Source organism: Mixophyes fleayi, chromosome 4 (assembly GCF_038048845.1).
Source record: "Mixophyes fleayi isolate aMixFle1 chromosome 4, aMixFle1.hap1, whole genome shotgun sequence".
NCBI lineage: Eukaryota > Metazoa > Chordata > Amphibia > Anura > Limnodynastidae > Mixophyes > Mixophyes fleayi.
Genome location: NC_134405.1, coordinates 239,943,052 through 239,968,400, shown reverse-complemented (window position 1 = coordinate 239,968,400; position 25,349 = coordinate 239,943,052). Strand labels below are relative to the sequence as shown.

Sequence of the window (25,349 nt, the reverse complement as noted above, 5' to 3'; positions counted from 1 at the left end):
TTTGCAGTTTTTTCTAATAATGTACCATTTCTTCCTGAAAATATTTTGGTATCCACATATTTCTTTGGTTTGCTATGCAATAAAATACAAAAAGCAGAAAAATATACCAGCTTATTCCTTAAATGGGTTGGGCATAATTATTGTCACCTTTTAGAAGTAGTTAGAAATAATTACATTTCATGCAGGTCATTCTCCTTCACTTTGAAACTGAACTCACCTGTGGGGAGTAGCAGGTGCCTGCAATATAAATGTCACACATTATATGAGCTTGAATAGAGAAAAGGATGCCTTCTCCTGGTTTGTGTCGCTGTGTGTACAGCAATGAGCATGAAAGATAGATAATTGTCTGACGAGGTCAGACAGAAGATTTTAGCCAAGCATGAACAATCTCATGGCTACAAATTAATTGCCAGAGACCTTGAAGTTCCGGTTTCCGCTGTATGTTATTTTTTTAGGAAGTTTAAGGCCCATGGCAGTTTAGCCAACATCCATGGAAAGAGAAAAAATGATCGACGATTACAATGCAGGATAGTTCAAATTATGGAGAAAACAACTGCCAAACAGATTCAAGGTGACTTTCAGACACAAGGTATAACAATATGTCACTTTCAACTCGCATCATCTGTTGACAACTCAATGAAAGGGTGTTATATTGTAGGAGACCCAGGAGGGCCCCACTGTTGATTGACATAAGAAAGCCCTACTAGAGTTTGCCAAAACACATATACACACACCAAATTCCTTCTGGGAGAATGTTCTTTGGACACATGAGACCAAATTACAGCTGTTTCTTAAAGCACATCTTCCCTATGTTTAGCGAAAGTAACATGGAAAGAACACCTGCTCTACAGTCAAACATGGAGAAGGATCAGTGATATTTTGGCATTCTTGTACTGCATCTGGCAATGGGTGTCTTGAACGTGTACATAAAATTACAGATTACCAAAACATTTTTGGAGCACAATGTTGAACCCAGTATCTGAAAGTGGGGTGTCCATCGTAGGTTATAGATCTTCCAGCAGAACAATGACCCCAAACACACTTCAAAAAGCACCCAGGAAGGATTCAAGGCAAGACACTGAACTGTTCTGATGTGACCAGCAAAGAACCCAGATCTAAATCCCATAGATCAACTGTGGAGAGATCTAAAAAAACAGCAGTTGGGCGTCCTTCCCATCTGGCAGAACTGGAGCAGTTTGTACAAGTAGAGTGGATAAACTGCCAGTGGAGAGGTGCAGGAAGCTCATCCATGGCTATGCAAAGCGGTTGATTGAAGTTATTTGACCAAAGGCTGTACTACTAAATATTATATAAGTCTAGGGTAATTTAGTTTCATTTTCTGATTTAAAAGGATATACATGATTAAATTCAGAATAAAAAACAAAGTATTTTGTAGAGCAACTTTGAAACCAATATTAGCTCCATTGCCAAAATGGCCTTTCTTACTTACACACACAACCCCGTTCCCAATAATTATGACTTAAATTTGAACTATATTGGATAGAGGCAGGAATTGCTGTAGAAGACAGTGCCGATATCAGATGCACTCCTAGAAATGAATGTATAGTACCGTGCCCATGCAGTCAAGAAACAGTTGTCCTTTCAACTAGAGAGTTGGATAACAACACTATCAGACATACTGCTCTCTTGCACATCCTCTTACCTACTCCAAGTTGCCTGATGCAATTTTGAGCACAGCTGCTTCATATAAGGTGGTGGTGGTCCCAGGGGAACCAAAGTAATATTCTGGTTGAAGGGAGGGGTTTCGATTAAGTGGAAATACTAATTAAGAAACAAAACAGGGCTATTAATGGTTGTTTTGTACGTTTATGGGTAATTGGAATATAGTAAATCAAAATCTCAGTGTTATGAAGTCATTATGGGTTATTTATTAACATTGCACAAATAGCAATCCATAGCAACCAATCGGCCACTAGTTAATAGTTTGTCAAGTGCAAGCAAGTATTAGATTGTTTGATATGGCTTTAATACAGATTTGTGCCTGTGAGCAGTGTTAGTAAATGACCCTCAATGCTGGTCATTTATAATCCTGCACAAATGTGGGCAGCAATGAATTAAGTTTTACACAAATGTGCTTATTTTTTCCGACTTGCTCCTTAGCTGTATGCCCATATGTCTGCTTTCGTCATCTGCCCCCATGAAAATCTGTGATTGACCTTTTGCGGCATTGCGGGTGCGGCTGGAAATGCACATTGTGGAAAGCGCTTCATATTAACACTTTATAACTAGCTCCTTCATTCATTTTAGCCTTTCAATTTCTTTCCCTAAAATTTTGCTCAATCAAGCCTCAAGCCATTTACAATATATACATATATATTTTTTTTAAATAAAAGTGAGCGTGATAGGATAAAGGGACTTTTTTGTATTAAATATGTCACTACCATGTATTTTAATATTCCTATTGCATTGGCAGAATTTCCCATTTGAAGTACACCTGGAAGATGCAACAGGTGTTCTGGTGAAAGTATAGGCCAAGTCCCAATCTCTACATCCTCCAAGCATATGTAAAATTAAAGCTCTTTTTGTGAGAGTAAAGAAGTTTGGTGGTCACCCACTAATCTAGGAACAGCTATGTAAATGTACTCTCTCCACCCCTTGAATCTCATTACATTTTTCCTTCGTTAAAGCTATGTCATTTTTGCCTAGCCGCAGCAAGGCGCAAAAATAGGTACATGACATCACAAATGTAATATGGGCTATGACCAATCATTTTTCATGGACAGTCAATCTCAATTTACAGTTGTTTCATTAGCACATCTATATGTTTTTTCAATGCTGCAGGGATGGCGCGCACAATCACAGTCTTCTGAAACACGACCAAATGAGTAAGTACAACGCAGTCTTGTTACGTTTTTATATAAGAGGTGTAAATGCAACTCTGATAAATATAAACACTATAAAATATAGTAACTATATTTTATGTGTGTGAGATAGACATTAATTACATTTAAAAACACACAATGATGCAATGGGGCATCTGTGTGGAGTTTGTATGTTCTCCTTGTGTTTGTGTGGATTTCCTCCGGGTGCTCCGGTTTCCTCCCACACTCAAAAAACATACTGGTAGGTTAATTGGCTGCTATCAAAATTGACCCTAGTCTGTGTGTGTGTCTATCTTAGGGAATTTAGACTGTAAGCTCTAATGGGACAGGGACTGATGTGAATGAGTTCTTTGTACAGCGCTGCCGAATTAGTGGCGCTATATAAATAAATGATGATGATGATGATGATGAATGGTCACATTATTTACCAGAAGTACTTATGCACTACAAGAGCGGTTAATAAAAAAGTTTAATTGAAATTCAACACAGACCTACATAAATGGTGTGTGAGATCTCTGAGGAAATGACCTGTCTGGTGATGAAACGCGTCATTTTGGAAGTATACTCTTCTACTATATACCAACTACATTTATTGCCAACCTACCAACAGACCGCTTTATACCCACTGGAGGATCTACATAGATTATCTTATTGCAGAAGTGTTTATCAGTGGAACCCGCTGTGCGTCTGTGCTGAGACGCTGTTACACTGCAGCGTGTATACGAGCTGACGGGAGTCTTAGAACGGAGCATTAGTTTTACAACTTTCGGAGACATTGGCGGAGGAAAACATCTAACACGAGTACTCGTGGATCTGCAAAGATACTGGTCTCATGGATATTCTATCTCCAGGAACCTGGTAAGAGACTGCTGTTACACCTTTTGCATGGATTAAGTGAGTTCCTCTCTTTAGATGCACTTCAGCCGTTTTGCTCTCAGTATTGAGTGATAACTCAGGACTCCGTATTGCTTCACTATTGACTTACATTGGAATTTATATGATTGATTATTTCTTCATACTACATACCATCAGCATTTATTACCCTTTGGATCGGATTGTGATTAGTTGGTTGATTGGAATATACGCATATTTTTGGACATATTTGTAGGTGCACCTACCTTTATTGTTATGTTCATTGTGGCATTTATATTCATTTATGTGGTATTTTCCTATATGTGATTCTTGTATTAACACACACCATTTATGTGGGTCTGTGTTGAATTTTAATTAAACTTTTTTATTAACCGCTCTTGTAGTGCATAAGTACTTCTGGTAAATAAGGTGACCATTGCATCGTTGTGTGTTTTTATATCTATATTTTATGGGGGTTGCAGAACCTTAGCTCTGGCACCTTGTTTACGCAGCCATCATTAGCACCGGAAGTTTTTTCATATTTATTTATTAATTACATTAAACATTGCTTGTGTAATATATATTAATGTTAGAAAATGCCTGATATCTGCTATTTGCACTAGGGCAGTGGTTCCCAAACTTTCTCAGCTCGAGGCACCCTTAGGGTCACCATAATTTTTCCAAGGTACCCCTAAGCAAAAATAATTACCGGGTAGTCCCGTTTTTTAAGTAGTTGGGTCAAAATGACGTAAGATGTATTTAGACCCCTTCATCATCACATTGTGCCCCTTTATCATATCACTCTGTATCCCCCTCTTCGCCATCTCACACCCTGTGTCCCCCTCTTCGCCATCTCACTCTGACCCCCCTTCAGCCCTTCAGTGTCTCTCTCTGTCCCCCTCCTTCAGTGTCTCTCTCTGTCCCCCTCCTTCAGTGTCTCTCTCTGTCCCCCTCCTTCAGTGTCTCTCTGTCCCCCTCCTTCAGTGTCTCTGTCCCCCTCCTTCAGCCTGTCTCTCTGTCCCCCTCCTTCAGCCTGTCGCTCTGTGCCCCCTTCAGCCTCTGTGTCCCCCTTCAGTGTCTCTCTGTGTCCCCCTTCAGCCTCTCTGTGTCCCCCTTCAGCGTCTATCTCTGTCCCCCTTCAGCCTCTCTCTGTCCCCTTCAGTGTCTCTCTGTCCCCTTCAGCCTGTGTCCCCCTTTAGCCTCTCTCTGTCCCCCTTTAGCCTCTCTCTGTCCCCCTTTAGCCTCTCTCTGTCCCCCTTCAGCCTCTCTGTGTCTCCCTTCAGCCTCTGTGTCTCCCTTCAGCCTCTCTCTGTCCCCCTTCTGCCTCTCTCTGTCCCCCTTCAGCCTCTCTCTGTCCCCCTTCAGCGTCTCTATGTCCCACTTCAGTGCCTCTCTGTCCCCTTCAGCCTGTGTCCCCCTTCAGCCTCTCTGTGTCTCCCTTCAGCGTCTCTCTGTCCCCCTTCAGCCTCTCTCTGTCCCCCTTCAGCCTCTCTCTGTCCCCTTCAGCCTTTCTCTGCCCCCTTCAGCGTCTCTGTCCCCTTCAGTGTCTCTCTGTCCACTTCAGCGTGTCTCTCTGTCCCCTTCAGCGTCTCTCTGTCCCCTTCAGCGTCTCTCAGTGCCCCCTTCAGCGTCTCTCAGTGCCCCCTTCAGCGTCTCTCAGTGCCCCCTTCAGCGTGTCTCTCAGTGCCCCCTTCAGCGTGTCTCTCTGTCCCCTTCAGCGTGTCTCTGTCCCCTTCAGCGTGTCTCTCAGTGCCCCCTTCAGCGTCTCTCTGCCCTCTTCAGCGTCTATCTGTCTCCTTCAGCGTCTCTCTGCCCCCTTCAGCGTCTCTCTGCCTCCTTCAGGGTCTCTCTGTCCCCTTCAGCGTCTATCTGTCCCCTTCAGCGTCTCTCTGCCCCCTTCAGCGTGTCTCTCAGTGCCCCCTTCAGCGTCTATCTGTCCCCTTCAGCGTGTCTCTCAGTGCCCCCCTTCACTTACCTTCTTCCCTGACGTCTTCTCTGCTGCTGCTCACTGAGGCTGCCGGACATGATGAGGTCACGCCCCTGGCAGTCAGTGAGGAGGAGGATCCGGCGCTGGATGATGGGTAAGTTGTTTATTTTTATTTTTTTTCTCTATTTTCTTTTTTTTTCTAGGCGATCGCGGCACCCCCGTGACAGCGCCGCGGCACCCCATGGAGCCGCGGCGCACAGTTTGGGAACCGCCGCACTAGGGTATTAAATATGCCTTTATATAGTTATTCAGGTTTTCCATAGTTTTATATTGAGGAGATGTAGGTAAACACAGGCTCATTGCTACAGGTGAATACCTGTATGTACATGGGTGTATAGGCCTGAAGGTATCTAGAATGCATGATCAAATACTCCATGACTAGGTGCCTACTATGTGAAAAAATGTTTACATGTTTTTAGTTCCATTTTTAGATTTAGTTCTTATTTTTATAAAAGTGTCACACTTATGTTCCAGAGTGCCTTGTCTTGACCTTGGAAAGCTCGGAGATTCAGACGATGAGGTAATGATATTGTAGGACAACATAAATACACACATCATACACACTGACATGATCACTGAGTGCTTCCTCCTACTGTTACTATATGGATAGGAAGGGTTCTCTTATGGTAGCATGGAGTAAGGTATTCAGTAAGTAGTTTCTAATGGATTGAAGTGGCATGCTACTCCATAATATAAAAAAGGCCTTTATCCATAAAAAAAACTTTACCTTTATGCATGAAAAGTCCATAATATAAAAGATCCAATACCTGCACATGTAACTGAAATATGGAATGACATACACTTTTTCAAGAATTTATATCATTTAGGATATGTAATGCTATTGAGATTCCAATGGGGCAAGGGAGGGGGGGCGGGGGAGAAGAGGAATACTGTGGGGGATGTTAGTAATGAAGAGACGGGGGAGGAAGAGGGGAGCCAGGCCGTGCACGGGGGATCTTGGTTATATGTTGTTCAGTGTTTCGAGGTGAACTGTGAAGTTGAGGCGTTCCAAGTGTTGTAAAATTGGAGGGGGCAGTTGTGGATTATGCTGGTGATGTGTTCCATTTTGTGTATTTGTCATACTTTGGTGATTAGTGCTTGGATAGTAGGAGGATCTGTGTTTTTGCAAATTAGGACAATAAGGCATTGCGCTGCAAGTAAGTCTTTGTGTGTGCTTCGGGGTATCAGGGATTGTGTGGGAGAGCAGATGGTAAGAGATGTTGTTGGGTATCGTGATTTGAGTTAAATGTGTGAGTAGACAGCGGACCTCTGTTCAAAATCGTTATATCTTGTAGCATGTCCACCACCGGAGACAGAGTGCCTTCTCCACAACCACACATTTTGGTAGATAGCTCCTAATCTCGTCAGCGCTAGGTACCAGCGAAAGAGGAGTGTCAGGATCTGCGTGCAGCCCTCTGCATTACATGCTGCTTGCATTGGCAGCTCCTGCCTCCTGGACTTTGGACATTTATATATTATCTTCAGTGCTTCTGTTCACCAGAGGTGCTGCTATTGTACCTTTCCTTTCATCACTAGGTGTTAACTGTTTGCACTAATTATCTCTTGCACCTGGGGGTCTCTCTACTTATACATGTCACTCCCAGTATACCTTGCTGGTCATTGTTGTTGTTGCTGTTGTATGTTGGGGTGCTGTTCCCTGCTGTGCTCCTATTAACTGTTCACCTGCATCAGTTGTGTTCCTGGTATTTGCTTTCTGCATCTCTCTGCAATCTTCATTTTATATTTGTACCATCCTGCAATAAACATTGTGTGTTTCACCATATTCTGGGCTTCTTAGCTGTGATTTCCGCATTGAAGTGTGACAAGGAGTTTGTATGAATTTTTGTCTGAGCAGAGTACAGATGGAACTCTTGGCCACCGCTTCTTAGATTCGGGGGCCAATCCTCTGGGCCTAGGACCTCACCCATGTCCTTCTTCCACCTGAGTTCGTGTCTTACCTTAGCTCGTTGGTTATGTTTCAGGAGCATTGAATAAAATGTTGAGATCAAGCTGCTGGAGGTGGATCTGTGAAGGCAGAAGGCTTCTAATTGGGAGGGGAAATGAGGGGTTCTGAGCTTGACTTTGTTGTGAAGTGGTGAATTGATAGGTACTGGTAAAATGTGGTTGATGTTAGTCTGAATCGGTCGATGGTCAGAAAACTCGGGAAAGAAGTTCGTGGGGACATTGTTGTGAAAGAATTTGATATTGTGCACTGTCCAACACTTAAACCTAGGGCGAACTCGGGGTTGTTCCGTAGAGGGGACATGCAGGAAGGGTTAGAGATCAGGTGGAATGCTTGCGTACAGTAACCCCAAATGGAGAGCGAGAAACGCACTGTTGGGGCAAGCTGGGAGGGCAGAGGGCAATGTTTGGGGTCAAACCAGTAGAGGTAGTAGGGAGAGTGCATGTGGAGCAAGTGGTCTTCGATGTCTACCCAGAGTCTGGTGCGTGGGTCCGAATGTGAGAGTACAGCTTGTGCGAGGCTAAGTAGTACTTGTGCAAACAGGGCAGGCTTCCAATGTCCGTTTTATATAATATTTACTATCTAGGTTTCCTGAGTAAATCAAATGGTTATTTATATTTTTTTTATTTCATTTGAAAGAATTATCGGGCTGTAAGTACAAGCTGCATATTTTATTTTTATTTTTTCCGTTCCCCCCCCTTTTTAATTCAGGTTGTTGTTGTTGTTGTTGTTGTTGTTGTTGTTAATATTATTATTATTAAGCCCTGGTTTGTTTAATGGGCCAGTACTAAAGCTTTTAGTGTAAGATGGACCTGATAGAGGAGAGAGATAACACCACTTCTTGCCTGCCATTTTAAAACCATTGTACCATTTTAATAAATCGCCCAGTTGGCAAGTGGTAGCAAACCTTCTTTGTACACATTTGCGTGTAAATTTTGTTTTGTTATGTAATTTTCATTTAAATATGCCTATGGTCATCTCCTTCAGGACACTTTCATACCTTTAAGTAAAGGTTACCCAAGGCTCGGTCCTCCAGATTCAACGTCCACTGTTAGTTGGGGGACGCCGCTCCACACTCCATATGCTCAACACTACCAGGCACAACAGGTATGGAAAATTAAATTGGTGTAAAATTAAAATTTACATTATTGTATAGATTATATCATTAAAAAAAAGACAGCACCAACAGATATCAAAAAGTGATTTTTTTTTTCCGCCAGACCCATTAACTTGGGTGAATATAATCACCTTGCTGATATTTGCTGTCTCTTCTTATATTTGGATTGTGTAACTCCAGGACACAGAGAGACTGTCTTTGTATTACATTTTACTGACATTAGGTGGTGCAATAAAACTGTTTTTCTGTTTGTTTTGTAAAGTTAATTTTATTTTCATTGTAAGTTGTCACTAGCAGGGACCTCTCTGCCCTCTGTCTCATGTCTACGCCTTCTTCATCAATCTTGTATGTATGCTGTTTTTATGTATGATTTCATTTTTTATTACTAGTTACTCCAACTGTGGCACCTTACAATAAAGGATGATGATGGTGATTGTTCTTAATTAATGAAGTGTGTTAAATTTTAGTTTTTGTGAAGCAGAGAACTACTTATTTATTAAAAATAGATACAAGTTGTCCTTGATTTAAGAAACTATTCATACAAAGGCAGAAAAGACATATGTATTACAAATGAAAACCCTGGATGTAGGTGAGCGATAAAGAGGGTAAATGAGTATGTACCGGTGTTTTTATTCATCTGTAATACATCCATGGATTTATTTTGCTTAAAGTAACGCTTACAACGATATCTGTGTTTTATTTACATTTTTCCTTGGTGCACTACAGGTCCCAGCGGGTCATGGTTGCCATGGCATGCTGGCACTTGTGGTTCCCCATCTCTGGCAGCCATGGGTATGTTGGTGCTTCTCATTATGTGCAGCACACTACTGTAAAGTTGTGCAGCACACTACTGTAAAGTTTACGATACATGATGTTGTTAATTCTGGGATTCGTGTAATTGGAATATTTTTATGAAAAACTATTTATAATTGTCACAGGTATACATAGATGACTAACACATGGATATTTAAAATAAATGTTCTTGTTTTGAGAGTTACTTCCATCTCCGCTTAACATTTTTTTTTTGTTTAAAGTAGAACAACACTGCATCTTGTGTTAAGAACTTCAGCTACAAATATATTTAGCTATCCTCCTCTCTAGAACTAACAACATTGCACTGGTCCTGTGTTAATGAGAATAGTTGCTGCAGATGGAGGTAGATATTTAAATTTCAGCTTGTCTTAGTCATGATTGATTGAATGACTGCAGCAGCGAAGCTAGTCCTATCCGTATACCTGTTTCCAGCTCCAAACCTGCCTTAAGTCCTAACTGAGCTTGATATTGTCTAATTGTAAAATTGTAGGAAACCATGACACAGAATAAGTTTGTTTCTATACAATTCTTAAATTGTCCTGTCAATTGTTCCAGGAACACTTAATTCACCATTAGTAACAAAATTATTATTATTTTTCATAGTTTCAAAAATAAAAAAAAGTTTCATACAGCTGCACCTGTTACATGCAATACTGTCTAGGTGAATATAATGACACTTCTCTCCCAACATAACATGAGTAGTGGACAGAGATCATAATGCAAATCTATTGGATTTTAATAAATATCTGTAAATATTAATTTCTAAAACATGCTCAATAAGAACAATTAAACATAACAGCATTAGCCTAGAGAATTCCCCTAAAATGTGCTGTACAAGTCTTTACAACTTGGGAGCTGGAAATTGGGGACTGTAGCAGTGGGTAATAGATGAGCATGTCAAACAAAGGAAAGGGAGGCTATGGCTAAAAAAATTTTTTATGATTTTGGAATAAATGGTAACTTTTGGATTATTTTTACATACGGCATGTATGTTCTTTCCTTTTGGCAAGTGCAATGGTTACCCTTCCTTAAATGTAGATTTGACCTATATGTGCACTAGAGTTTATTAAAGGGGATTTATTGCATTAAGCTGATCTTTAGGATACCGTCTGCTTCACCAGCATAGCTCTTCTGACATGAACTGGGATGTTTGAAATTACAATCCGCTTTCCAATAAGTATTGTTATACCTGAGCTGCTTCCATTTTGTCCTCTATTGGGGTTACTGACATCTGCTGTACTGTGAGAGAATCTTGGTTTCCTTAACATTCCATCTATTATATGTTTTAATGTTGTTCTTGTTTGCAGCTAAATTACATTGCACTATATCATTCTGACTTGGTTTTCTGTTTTATTTTGTTTTTGTTTTAATTATAGCTGATCACAAAACCTAGTCCAGTCATAAATGAGGTAAGATGATATAAAAAAATCTTTTGTTTGTTGTGGGAACGTGGAAAGCGTTCACTAATTCTTCTGTTTTCTGCAGCTTTCTTTATCACAGTTGAAAACCGTTCCTGAGAATTTACCTTCACCATCAGACAGATTTCAGTTGAAGTACAAGCAGTATGAAGAGGAAATGAAAACCAGTTATAAGCAGTATTCTATGAGAGGGAAGAATAAAGATACCCAGTGTTCTGCAAGACCGCAGGTAAGTTAGACATTTATAATTTCGGTGATATTAATGCAGATTTGTCACCAAGTCCTCTGATGATATGTTTTTACTTGTGCAGAATGTAGTAAGCAAAAAAGGGCGGTTCCCCTGCAACCCATTTGCCCGGCAAAGACCATTTTATTCTGTGCAGTAATGGAGTAATTTTGCACGAATACCCAAATAGGGTAGAATGAATAATGTAAAGGCAATTAAGTATTATAGAGAGTAAATAATACCTCAATGATGACAAGTAATCTGCGTTTGCAAATAGTGTATTAGTATGAGTACAGTCAAGTGTGCATAATGGATGGGGAAACTAGAATGTAATAATAAATATAACATTTACCATCAAGCAAAAATTACTCATAGTAAAACAAAGTACTTTTCTATAGGCATGATGTGAGGCGGTGTGTGGTGCAAAAGTGCATGTAAATGTTCTCTGCAGAAATTCATAGTTCAGAGTTCCATGGTACATATGGGGATGTCCAGAAATAGGGTATAAACACTTGACACTATGTAGCATTAATCAATAGGTTCCAATATGGTACAAGTTCTGTTAGTCCTTCTACCCATTGGTAAGCTGGGGGAGGGTGCCATGTCTGGGGAGCCTCAGAAGTGAAGAAGTTTGGTATGCTTATGGACAGCTTTGTGTCCACGGTGCTTCATAGCCGAGGTGCAGGCATCCTGTGTAGTCTAGGCAGTTGCGGCTGCGAGAGCTACAGAGTGTGTGCAAAGTATGCAGGGTGTTTCTATGTGCCGGTCAGATGTAAGGTGTTTGTCACGATGCGGTGTCAGAAAATATTACAGCCACGTTTGCAGTACTGCTCTGGGCAGTAGCCCCTAGTTACGCATACTTGTACATGGCACACTGGAAACACACATCTATCTCTAGACCAACATCCTGTACAGAGACCACCTACTGAACTGGTACAGGTACATAAATGATATTTTATGTATCTGGAGAGATTCACAGGAAGAATTGGAAAACTTCATACTCTACATGGACTCAAGTATCCTGAATATATCCTCTTCATGACTAACATCAGTGATACAAAGGTAGAATTTCTAGATCTTAAAATATATGTAGAAAATGGAAAACTGCAGACTAAAACTTCTATGAAGCAGGTTGATAGAAACACAGCAGCCATCACAAGAAATGGTTGAATAACATCCCAAAAGGACAATTTGAGGATTAGAAGGAATTTCTCTGACCTCTCAGCCTTTGATAATCAGACTGATCATCTTAGGGAAGGATAGAAGCTACACAAGGGACAATGTGGAAAGTGCATACCCAGAAATCATTAACCTGGACTGAGAGTAAATTTTGCTTGATGGTAAATGTTATATTTAATATTGCATTGAAGTTTCCCCATCTGTTATGCACACCTAATTGTACTCATACTAATACGCTATTGGCAAACGCAGATTACTTGTCATCATTGAGTTATTATTTACTCTCTATTATATTTATTCGCCTTTACATTACTCATTTGATCTCCCGTTTTGATTTGTGCATTGGGTATTCGTGCAAAATTTAACCCATTCTGGAAGCCTTGAGAATACTCTCCCCAAACCAGCATACCTTACATCTACAGGGCATAGGGCAGGACTAAGTCTACTGTTTCCATATCCCACTGATGGAGTAATGCAAAAATAGAAAACATAGCATCATTCTGTCACCAGGTCCTCTTTAAATTACTTTACATTTTGAAATTGTAGTCATGGTCTATCAGCCAAGTAATATTTAACGTATGTGTATTTCTATGTATCTAGAATAACCTTGTTATGTTGTGTACTTGTCTTGCATTCCCAGCAATCCTGCTGTTTTCATTGAACATATCCAAATATATTCATGCGACAATCCAATGGGTTTCCTGTGGTTGAAAAAGACAAGTTTGTTCTTTTTGCATATGTGCAAATGTGTCTTGTTGCAGAAAACCTCTTACATATAGGCAGGAGAGCTGCACTAGCTTTTCTTTTTAGGAAAATAAACATTTGTACTGCTCTATGCTTAAATTTGTTTGCAGCACTGGAATTAACCCAAGGATAAATGTAAAGTACATAACCTGATTAGGCTTTCACTTTGCTGTAAATAACTATTAATAACAAAACTATTACAGCTTTTAAATGCCAATGCATACACTGTGAGTTGTATTACAATTTTTATGTAAAGGAATTACACAGTGGGAACCATTTATACATTTAACTATCAGCAGTCACAAATGTAAGACTACTTGAATTATGCAATTAATATTTAGGAAATATAGTTTTCTAATCAAAAGAAAATCCCAGTCAGTATTAGCACTGCAGCGGTATGAAATTGTAAGTGCGTTGTTTTCATGCTAAATGCAGTCGAACATAGGCTTTATTCAGTATAATAAGTAATCATTTTCAATAACAAGAATCATTATGAGTAAGTTGTGCCACGTAGGAGATTCCTGCATGTTTATTTTCATCATTGTAAGGTATCAAAAATGAGCAAGGCAATAGAGTATTTATTAAAATTGAATTTACCACAGCAGTTCTCACAGCAATACAAAACTACCTTTCATCCCCTTTCATATATATATATATATATATATATATATATATATATATATATATATATATATATATATTTTATATAAAGTTTATATTGCAGAGGCAGTATTCAGCTGCCTGGCTATACTGGACCAAACCAGTACTTTAGTTACTTACTGCTTTGCCTAGTCACTTATGTGCATGTGGGAGCTGGCTTGGGTGTACATTCAAACTGAACGCCCACATCTGGGATATAATGTTTTTTTTTTTTTTACTTTAAATATTACATTTTTTATAAATGAAAATAATTGAAACTACAGAATTAAAAATGCTTCATTTAAAAAATAAAGCATTCTCTACATGCTTTTCTTCTGGTTACACCTTCCTCATGCCTCCATGTATTTTACTAGTGATAACACCAGCAGGGTTTTCTCCACTGATAATAGGGTTATCGACAGAGGTAACGCTATTAATACATATAGGGGTTGCGAAAACAAGGCCTTACACTCTTGGACAAATATGCCCCTTAGTGTGCTCATGTGTAGTGAGTGTGTATGGAAATATCTAATGAGTGACACATGTGCCATAAGTCATAAATTACAATGCTCACTGCAGCCCCAGTCACTTGGTGCATTCTATAACAGCAGTTCCTTGAAGATTTGCAGCCTTTATACAGTTCATGGAACTTCACTGTGACTTCTAGGGGGGTATTCAATTGTCCGCCAGTTTTTTTTGTTTTAGACCGCGTTAGGTAATTTTAACAGTTTTTATCATTTTAAAGCAGGTTAACTCTACCCGCGATTCAATTCCATTTTTAACGCTACGTTTTTTTTCATGAAACGGTCCTCTCGCGCTCTAGTATAAGGCCTATTGAAAGTATAGGGTGTGCGAGAGGCAGCCGCCTTAAAAGCTATTCAATTGTTTTTTGACGCGCACCTCTTTGGGGTGTGATAAAAATAAAAAACCTCTGAAAACTATTTCAAATCATGTAATAATGTGAATAAAAAGTTAAACTATGTTTATCACTAATGCCTAACATGTAAAAGTTGATTTTCTTGTGAAAAAATAATAAAATAAAAAAAAAAAAAATTTTTTTTCTAAAATCACTAATTAAAAATATTTATGTATGTTTTTGGTACAAATATGTTTGCACTAATGTGTTTTGACATGGTATAGATGATTCTATAGTAAAAAATAGTTGAATAAAAAAATTTGCTAAAGAAAGTACTGTAATGTAGATATTATCAATGTGCAATGCAATGTAATTTATGGAAATGTATGCAAATCCTTTTTTTTGTGTTATACATGACGCGTTAAAACTCCCCTAAAAACTTGCAAACACAATGATTAACGCGCGGGGGCAGCGTTCCCTCTTTTTCAATTGAATTGCACGAGTTTTCACGCTGCGTTAACTAAAAACGGTCACTGTAGCAGTTAAAAACCCGCAGACAATTGAATACACCTCCCTAATGTTCTTTTTATTTTACATTATGGATACATTATTCTTGCACTGTTGTTTGTAATACACACTTTTCAATTTAAGCCACAACAAGTTGCTTATGGATACATTTTTTGCAGCGCTTAAATATGTTTACTACAGGTTAATGCATTGGATAAGCCTACAGTGAGCTTCAAATTCTAGTACTCAATGTATGTCAATCCCGGTAGGTTTTTGGCCTAACATTGACACAGACTGAGCTCTTCCCACCTTTATTAACCTGTTCCCGCCTGCCATGTGTACATAAATATACATATGTCTGGGGTACATTCCTGGGGCTTCACTAATTGTGTTAAAGTAACTGGGCAGAAAAGTCTATTTTTATACATAGACTACTTATCCCTATACAATACAAAACTGATTTTGATATATGTATAACCGCCTGTAAATATTATCTATATAAATAGGTGAGTAGTGATGGCATCAGATCTTGTCGATTTAGAAGTCACTTCAGTGTTTACTAGGAAAACTTGTGCATTATAAGGAATAATGCATACTTGCCAACTCTCCCGGATTGTCCGGGAGACTCCCGCATTTTGCGAGAGTCTCCCGGACGAGTGTGGCAATCTCCCTGATAGGAAGGGGGAATAATTTAGTTTAAACGCCGCGATTCACCCGGAATCGCGGCGTTTAGCCCCGCCCCCATTGTAAAATGATGCGATTTACGTCATTCCGTCACGGGGGCGGGGCCAAAATGACGCGATTTCGCAGCCCCGCCCCCTGCACGCCCACGTCCCAGCCGGCATCTCCCGGAAAAAGAAAAAAAAATGTTGGCAAGTATGGAATAATGTACTATGGCTATTAGATGTCTGCTTTGTTCTGTTCGGTATAAAAACACTCAGCCTGTGCTTTTATATGGTCACAAAACTACTCTGCCTTCTAAATGTCTATATAGTCTACAAAAGGGAATGTTTTCCCCCCCTATATAATACTCTTAGATTCATAGTACAAACCAATGTTCAGATATCCCTAACAGCGCCTTGGCATGGCTTCAGTTTCAATCAGCTCTCCCATGTCTGTTAGGAAAAATTGTTCAGCCCAGATCCAAGCAGCTATGCAAGGGAAACACCCCCTCTATGTCATGACACTGTCATCATTCAGTTTGATAGTAAATGATGTTAGCACAATGATGTTTAGGGACTTTCCTGTCAGCTGCCTGGCCCACAGTTCAGTGATGTCCCTGCAGACATGGGAATTTAATTAAACTGAAGCCTGGCCTGGCAGCACTTAGGGATAGCACATCTAGACTGGTGCCAGTAGGGTAAATGCTTCATTTACAAAATTGTATCTGTGCACCTTTGTTTTTATTTTACTAGCTAATCTGAAGCGGACATCCATTTAAAATAAAATAAATATTTATTCCAGTATGTTACCAAAAGATATCCTTTTCTGTCCAAAAAATATTATATAATATTAAATAATAATATATAATCTTAAAATAAGAGTAACAATGTAAAATTTATTATTAGGGGTTAATTTTCAAAAAGTGCTGACTCCACACCCTGTGTAACTCCATCCTTGCTGGCTATGAGGTTTATACTCTGTACACAAATTAATTAAAACACAGTGTAATTATTTATATGTGTCTCTCCTCCATTCTTAACGCACCCATCTTTGCAAACTGAATGTTGGAGCATGCTCGCTTCTCCATTGTCCCTGTTCTGAAATCCATTTTGCAAAGATGGCCGTGTTTAGTGTACCGAAATCTCCACAGGAATTTAGGAGAGATGGAGAACTATACCCATAACAAGCCCATGACAAGCCTATTCCTTGATTTTCCAATACAGGTGTTTTTAAAAGTTCAAGAGCTCAACAGTTACTCCCTATTCCATTACATTCAACTGAAGCCATTACCATTTTTATAACACACTGTTCAAACTGGTTCTGATACTTGACAAAAAGGTTTTAACACAGTTGTGCTTTTTAAGTGAAGAATAAACACTTATTAGTTAATTCAGGTATAGTATTATACCTTCTTCGATAATCTGCAATTTAGAATCACATTGCCAATATCAGCAAATATAATTTGAAAGACAAGACATTAACCTAGCATTCTATCTTTACATTGATCACGATTGGCTTAGTGGTTAGCACTTCTGCCTCACAGCACTGGGGTCATGAGTTCAATTCCCGACCATGGCCTTATCTGTGTGGAGTTTGTATGTTCTCCCCGTGTTTGCGTGGGTTTCCTCCGGGTGCTCCGGTTTCCTCCCACACTCTAAAAACATACTGGTAGGTTAATTGGCTGCAATCAAATTGACCCTAGTCTCTCCATCTCTGTATATGTATGTGTGTGTATGTTAGGAAATTTAGACTGTAAGCTCCAATGGGGCAGGGACTGATGTGAATGAGTTATCTGTACAGCTCTGCGGAATTAGTGGCGCTATATAAATTAATGATGATTCTACTGTTCACACCATATTTAAAATCACATAGCACAATTTTCTCTTTAAATTACATTGTGTTAGGGTGTGTCACAGCTAGCCAAAAACAGGGTTTAAAAACAAATGTGAAGTTACAATAAAAGTAAATTTTGTGTTTTATCAGGAACTTAGAAATCTTAAGATTCATTCCAAACTATGATATTTGGCATAAATCTACCCTTTCTAAAACATGTTATCCTAACACTTCATTCAGCCTGTCATTCCAGAAATGAATGTCCTAAAATAGCTTCATACTGCATAAATACATTGGTTATTTTCACTACCAAGCTGTCATTTTACACCCACAAGTTACATTGTGTAATCAAATTACAGTTTTACATATAATTGTACTGTGCATTTTGAACAAGATATAAGTATTGTAATTAATGAAGACACATAAAATGTTTTTAATACTGATCTGTGCAGAAGAAGGCCCTCTAGCCAGATGCTGCCTGTGATGTAGCTTGTGCCGTGCCTGGCCTGCTGGAGACATGTATGACCATTTTTTGCATTATTATGAACTGAATCCAATCCATCAGCAAATTGATTTGCTTGCTGAACTTCTGCTCTGCTGCTGTCAACAGGATGAAACGAGTGAGGATGGAAGTTTTGCAGTCACAACACAGTTGGATGATAAAGCCTTTCTTCAGCAGTGCTACACAAGTAAACCACACACTGCACAGAAGAAGCTGGAAGCTGTAAGTTTTAGAACACAAACATGTACCATTATTATCCACTTGGGGAGCTATATGCAACACAACATAAACAGTATATATTTCTGTGTTACAGCATTTGTCTTAATAATGCAATCTTAATAATTCACAGATTCAACATAAACTGTGGGTAGGGGATGTGGTATGTGTAATAGGGTGCTGAATGTAGGTAAAATAAATGGACAAGCTTTTGTTTAATATGAAAATAAACCTATTAATCAGAGCACTTATTTCAAATTCACCCATTCTGTACAAAATGAAAGAACTTTAAATGCTTGCAGTGGCATCTCTTCCGAACTCATGTCAGTCATCTATCTAGACCCTTGCCTTTTCCTTCTCGTCAGGCTTGTTCATGGCCTTTTTCCACCATGACACAGATTATAAAGCAAGTAAAGTCAGTGTTGACATTGATATTGATCAAAGGCTTGTTACTATTGAGGTTAATAATATACATGAAATAACTGGAGTGTTAATACTTTAAAGGGCCTCAAACTTTTTGCGGTACGATGATTTTTGGGCCAGTAAGACTTGTTTTCAAATGTTTAAGGTTCAAGCTTAGATGGCTATAATTTATTCAGTGTGTATGTGTGTATATATATATATATATATTTTTTTTTTAAAAAATTCTAAATTCGTACAACAAGTCAACTCAAACTTTTTAGAGGGTCTAAAGTTTAAACATTTATTGCTCATTTCTGAACTTTGGAGCCGATTCGACAAACCAGTCCAAAACAATCACTTTGAAGAAATGTGAGTGTCTCTATAGTTAGGAGGGAGGTGCATCTCTAATGAAATTAGCAGACAGTGCCAGACCGCTGGGCATACTTGCTACATACACAGGACTAGGACCAGTGATAAAATAACAACTTCTTGATATAGCTCTTTTGATATGTATTAGATCCCCGGGCACTGGTGGTGGTGGTGATGGTGGGATTTCAGCTGTCTGTAATAGCATGTTGAAGGGATACTTTAATATTCAGTTGAATGTTTTATTAAAACTGAACTTTGTATTCTACCTACTACACCGACTACCACAACTCCGACAACAAATAGCACTACTTGATAACAGCGAAACTGTCCTTACCGACAGACATGTAATGGCGACTGCTTGAAAGTCAGACTTCAAAGGATGGCGATGAATGAACATCCCATCCGGCCAAAATGACGTCCGTTTGCAGGGCGACACTATGATTGCTGCTATTAAGGTGCTGATTTAAAGAGGCGCATGCTGTGCACCTCCTTAAATCAGCACCCTAATAGCACCGGATTTTAATGAAAACAAAATTGGTGACGAAGATTACCCTGACTCTTTTAAAAAGCCAAATGGAGCGCAGTTTAGAAAACATGGGAATGTCAACATTAGTGGGGAGTGCAGGAAGCCAGAATCTAAATTAAGGATGAGTTTGCTTTAGCCTACCGTGTTTTAGCCTTCCATGGAATGCGAGGGGGAACTACGAGCGTATTAGCTTAGGCTGGCATGAACCTTTAATCAAGCCCTGTACATAACCTTTATACACTAAAATCTCAATGAACAATATGTCAGGTAAAGGTTGTCCTTTGCTGTTCTCTAAACTAATTTAGTGCTATAAATAATGTTTGCCCAGACTGACTAAGAACTTGACTGCAGCTTAAACATCATAAGAGTTTTGTTTCAGTGCTGGAAGGTACAACAACAGACAGTACAGCTTAGTATGCATGCATTATTTTGCACTGGTTTCAGGGAGCTGTAGATGTTCAATGCTGAAGGGATTTACTGTGTTTTTATTTTTTACTGTGTGATTTCGAGTTTATTGGAGATGTTGCTGACATTTCAGATGCTTTAGGATATGCCTGGATTTTTAGCGAAGCAAAATGCTTTCTTTGGAATATTAGGATGAATTCCCCTTGTTGCTTGTACATCTCAACACTGTTTTGTGAAGTGACTCAACTTGATTATTCTATTTTCTGGTAATGTTTTTTTTTTTTTTTTTTTTCATTCACATGGATATTTTTGTAGGAGGATCTGGCTGCAGAGAGAAGGAAACAAGCTGTTGTAGAACAAGTTATGATAGACCACCTCTCTAGGTATGTTTTAATTTTATTACTTGTTATTGACCTACAACACAAACTACATTGCAGCAATTTATTACCTTACATATCCTTAACTGAAACAAGATGACCATTTAATTGTGTATTTATTTATGTGTTAGATATTGATGAGCCATTGCACAAAAATACCACTTTATCTTTGTCACGGCTCTGAGTAATATTAGAGAATCCCTTGTCCCTGCCAAGATGGAACTCACTCAGGAGTGCAGAGTCTAATGGGTAGGAGATCTTCGCCAGTGACCCCCGCAAGGGGATATGGACTTCGCCGCCCCTGTCCTGCAGGTCGCGGTCTCCAAAATGAGTGCTGGCAGGGTAATAGTGGAGCTTAAGACACAATAAGTTGATACAGATGGTCGGAGAGAATCTGGATACAGGAACTAATAGACTTGGCTCATTGATAACAGCTGTATGATGATGCGGCAGGAATATTGCAATAGGCACTGATGTAGCTGAATGAAAGAGGTAACTCAGGGCAACAGCAAGCACGGGAACATGAGAACTGGACAGATAGAAATAATGAATCACAACACGCTACTCCACATTTGGTAACTCATGGTAACTGCAGGGAATATAGTAGAGCAACAGTTCAACAGAGATGGTAACGGAGATAGGACTCTGGACCGGAGTTGGTAACTCAAAGCAATAAATGAATTAGTGATACGACGGCAGTTCAGACAGAGGTATTGGAGAGTTAGAACTAGGCTGATCCGTAGATATAAGTCAGAGCAAGCAGTAGAATCACTGACACAGCGACAGTTCAAACAATGATAATATTAGTATAGAACTTAGCTGATCCGTAATGATGATTCAAAGCGGCAAATGAGTATTGGTACATCAGCAGTTCAATAATACAGATAAAGAGAAATAAAACTTAGCTGATCCGTGAATGGTGATTTAGAATAGCAGGTGAGTTACTGGCATAGCGGCAGTTCAATGTAGAACGAGCAGAGGCGTTGAACGTTGATCCACAGATGGCAATTCCGAGCAGCAGAGACGAGCACAGGTGTAACAAACAGTTCATCAATGTTACGAGCCACCGCCGCGACTCACTCACCTGCGTCCCAGCCGTCGCTATGGCGACCGGGACGTCACTTCCGGCCCTGACCCGGCCGTTGCCGGGGCAACGAGAAGACGCTTCGGCGCTGCGTCCCGGCAATGAGAGGAAGCCAGGCGCAGCGCTCACCATATGTTCTAGCCTGTGGGCTAATTAATGCAGCCTATTAATTATGCTGGGGGCTGTGTCTAATTCAGAGCTAGGCTCTGATTGGTGGCCACTGGTATTTAAGGCAATGAGGTCTGCTGCCTCATTGCCGGTTATAGCTTCTGTGTTCCAGTCTGCTAACCTGCTAGTTCCTGTCCTGTATCCTGATATCTCTATTTGACTCCCCGTGTATGACCCTTGGCTTTGATTTGGACCTTGCTCGTGTTTCCTGTGACCCTGATCTTTGGCCTGTTTACCCGTTCTGCTATTTGCCTGTGACCCCTGACCTCAGCTTGTTCATCGATACCGTTGTCTGCTGCCGGCCCTTGACCTCTGCGTGGACCTGACTCCACTTGCCTGGGTTCTCCCCAGCTGGTACGCACTTCACGACCATCTGTCAGTCTGCGGCCCAGTCTGTCCCCACCATCAGGGGCTCCAGTGAACACCTGACTGGCAGAGTAGATTCCGGGTTGTGTTATGCCGGCTGGAGGGGTTCCTAACATTATAACCGGCCCACTCACGGAGACGAGGTTGGAATGGATGCAAGTGGATCCTCACCGTCTCCGGCACAAGCCCTAGCAGCTCATGTTGAGTCCTTATATCAGATGATCCAGGGATTGGCTGAGCGTCTGTCTGTTCAAGAAGAAGCCGCAAAAGTGTCACAACCCACTCCAAGTTCCGTCTGTGAACCTAAGATGAACTTGCCGGATCGCTTCTCTGGAAATAGGTCCCTGTTTCGGAATTTCAGGGAGAGCTGCAAGCTCTATTTCCGATTGAGACCCCGCTCCTCCGGGTCAGAGCATCAAAGAGTCGGGATTATCATTTCCCTTCTACAGGGTGACCCCCAGTCCTGGGCGTTTTCCTTGCCGCAGACCAGTCCTGCCATGCAGTCAGTAGACCCTTTTATTCGAGGCGTTAAGTCTACTATATGACGACCCGGACCGTACTGCCTCCGCTGAAACTCATCTACGGGCCTTGAAACAAGGCCGGCGCTCAGCAGAGGAATACTGCGCTGAATTCCGTAGATGGTCATCTGATAGTGGATGGAATGATCCTGCCTTGCGGAGTCAGTTCCGTCTTGGCCTGTCGGAACAGGTCAAAGACTCTTTGGTGCAGTACCCATCTCCTACCTCTCTGGAGGATCTGATGCACCTCTCCATTAAAATCGACAGGAGATTTAAAGAGCGGAAAATCGAAAAGGAGACATCATCACCTCTATCCGGCTTCATTCCTGTTCCCACGGATGGTGAGGAACCCATGCAATTGGGGGCGTATCGTCTCTCCCCTGAGGAAAGAGACAAGAGAAGATCACAGGGCCTATGTCTCTATTGCGGCACAAAAGGCCACTTCTCCCGTTCCTGCCCGAATAAGCCGGGAAAAGAGCATGCCTAGGGAACGAGGGGAAAGTTCACCTAGGTCTGCAGATTGTCTCCCCGAAAAACGCCGTATTGATCCCTGCACAGCTCATGTTTAGTGCTCGTTCAATGGACCTGTCTGCCTTCGTTGATAGTGGAGCTGCAGGCAACTTCCTGGACATCGGGTTCGCCCGCGCTGCTAAAATTCCGATGGTAAAACTCAAGTCCGCTATTACTGTCTGTGGCTTAGATGGAGGTCCGTTGCCTGGTGGCAAGATTTCCTGGGAGACCTCGCCACTACAATTAAAAATCGGAGCTCTCCATTCAGAGTCAATAACCTTCTTTCTTGTCGATTGTTCATCAGTTCCCTTGATCTTGGGCCACCCATGGCTTTCCCGTCATAACCCTGTCATGGACTGGGTAAAAGGAGAAATTGTCCAGTGGAGCTCTTACTGTACACAGTCCTGCTTGTCATTGCCCCTGCGGGTGATTCAGTCTATTCCGGAGCAGCTTCCCTCACAATATCATGAGTTCTGGGATGTGTTCTCCAAGAAAGCTGCTGACACCTTACCACCTCACCGTGACTTTGACTGTGCCATCGAGCTTATTCCTGGTTCCAAGTTGCCTAAGGGTCGCCTGTACTCTCTCTCTGGTCCGGAGACCAAGTCCATGCAGGAATACATTGAAGAAAATCTGGAGAAGGGCTTCATCAGGCCATCTAAATCTCCCGTAGGAGCAGGATGCTTCTTTGTATCCAAAAAGGACGGAGGACTAAGACCCTGTATTAATTACCGGGGATTGAATCTTATTACAATCAAGAATACCTATCCCCTTCCGCTCATCTCCGTATTATTTGATCAGCTGAGAGGTGCTACTGTCTTCTCAAAAATCGATCTTCGTGGAGCGTATAACCTCATCCGTATCAAGGAGGGAGACGAGTGGAAGACGGCATTCAATACGCACTCTGGCCATTATGAATACTTGGTTATGCCGTTCGGTCTTAGCAATGCACCTGCAGTATTCCAGGACTTAATCAATGAGGTTCTTCGGGACTTTCTTGGTAGTTTCGTGGTCGTCTATTTAGATAATATCCTCATCTATTCCAGATCGCTGTCTGTACATCAGAATCACGTTAAACAAGTTCTACGAAGACTGCGAGAGAACCACCTTTACGCCAAACTAGAAAAGTGTGAGTTCGAGGTGCAGAAAGTATCCTTTTTAGGTTACATAATCTCTTCTGAGGGATTCTCCATGGATCCAACTAAGGTTCAGGCTATTCTAGATTGGGTGCAACCAAACAACCTTAAGGCGGTGCGACCCTCTGTCAGTCTGCGGCCCAGTCTGTCCCCACCATCAGGGGCTCCAGTGAACACCTGACTGGCAGAGTAGATTCCGGGTTGTGTTATGCCGGCTGGAGGGGTTCCTAACAATCAAACAGTTCAATGTGCGGAAGTAGCGGAGGAGTGAAACTTAGCTGATCCGTGCTTGAGTAGTACAGCAGCAATCCCAATACCGAGGTAATGGAATTATTAGCTGGCTGGAGAGAGAGATGAGGATGTAAAGGGGCAGCGATGAATCCAGGTGAAACAAGCGGTAACAGCGATGAGTATAGCTGATACAGACGTTCAGCAGACAACAAGTGAGTAGACCTCAGGAAGCCAAATCCTACTGAGAGTGGGTAACTCGAAGAACAGGCAAAGGACAGGAAACCATGGGAGGTTTAAATAGCGCTCCAAAATGCTAGAACCAATGGGAACAGGTAAAGGTCATAGCAAAGGTAACTGGTAGCACATGCGCAGGAGAGACTACAGGTAATGTCATAATAACGAAGTAGCAGCCTCGATCACCGCTTACAAGAGGAAGGTAACAGCGCCGGTACCTGTCTATGGGACCGGCGTGTGACAATCTTGTATTCTATTTCACATGTCTACCATAGATTGTAAAACCTATGGGCCTATTTATTAAGGCTTATACAATTTATTTAACAAAAGCCTAACGCTGGATATATGCTAGATATATATTCCATTTGGCTAAGTATCACATTTTACCACAGTCCTCATAATTCTCACTGGGGACTGCATTCTAGGCCAATTTTTCAAGCTTTGAAAAGCCTAACTTCTCGGAGCTTGACCCCGATGGCTAACGCCGTCTGAAAACGAAAAAACCAAATGACAGCGCTGGAAACTAGATACACTAAACACCCAATAATGAATCCGTGAGGTAAAACTACAATAATGATTTATTAAATATATAACAACATCTAAAAATGTCAATAGAACAATAAAAATTGAAAGGTAATTACATTTAGTGAAGTACCACTGACCAA

The 25,349-nt window shown here is 40.8% G+C and overlaps 1 protein-coding gene across 1 annotated transcript in view; it reads left to right on the top strand.

The window, feature by feature from the left end:
* The window catches only part of CAPS2 (calcyphosine 2), a 95,406-nt gene that overhangs the window by 3,053 nt on the left and 67,004 nt on the right, over positions 1 to 25,349 (top strand). Inside the window, exons 3-9 of the mRNA XM_075209545.1 lie at positions 2,803 to 2,846; positions 6,157 to 6,202; positions 8,633 to 8,752; positions 10,952 to 10,984; positions 11,061 to 11,222; positions 18,251 to 18,364; positions 20,376 to 20,443. Coding sequence (XP_075065646.1) covers positions 2,803 to 2,846; positions 6,157 to 6,202; positions 8,633 to 8,752; positions 10,952 to 10,984; positions 11,061 to 11,222; positions 18,251 to 18,364; positions 20,376 to 20,443 — 587 coding nt within the window. The remainder of the gene's footprint in view (positions 1 to 2,802; positions 2,847 to 6,156; positions 6,203 to 8,632; positions 8,753 to 10,951; positions 10,985 to 11,060; positions 11,223 to 18,250; positions 18,365 to 20,375; positions 20,444 to 25,349) is intronic.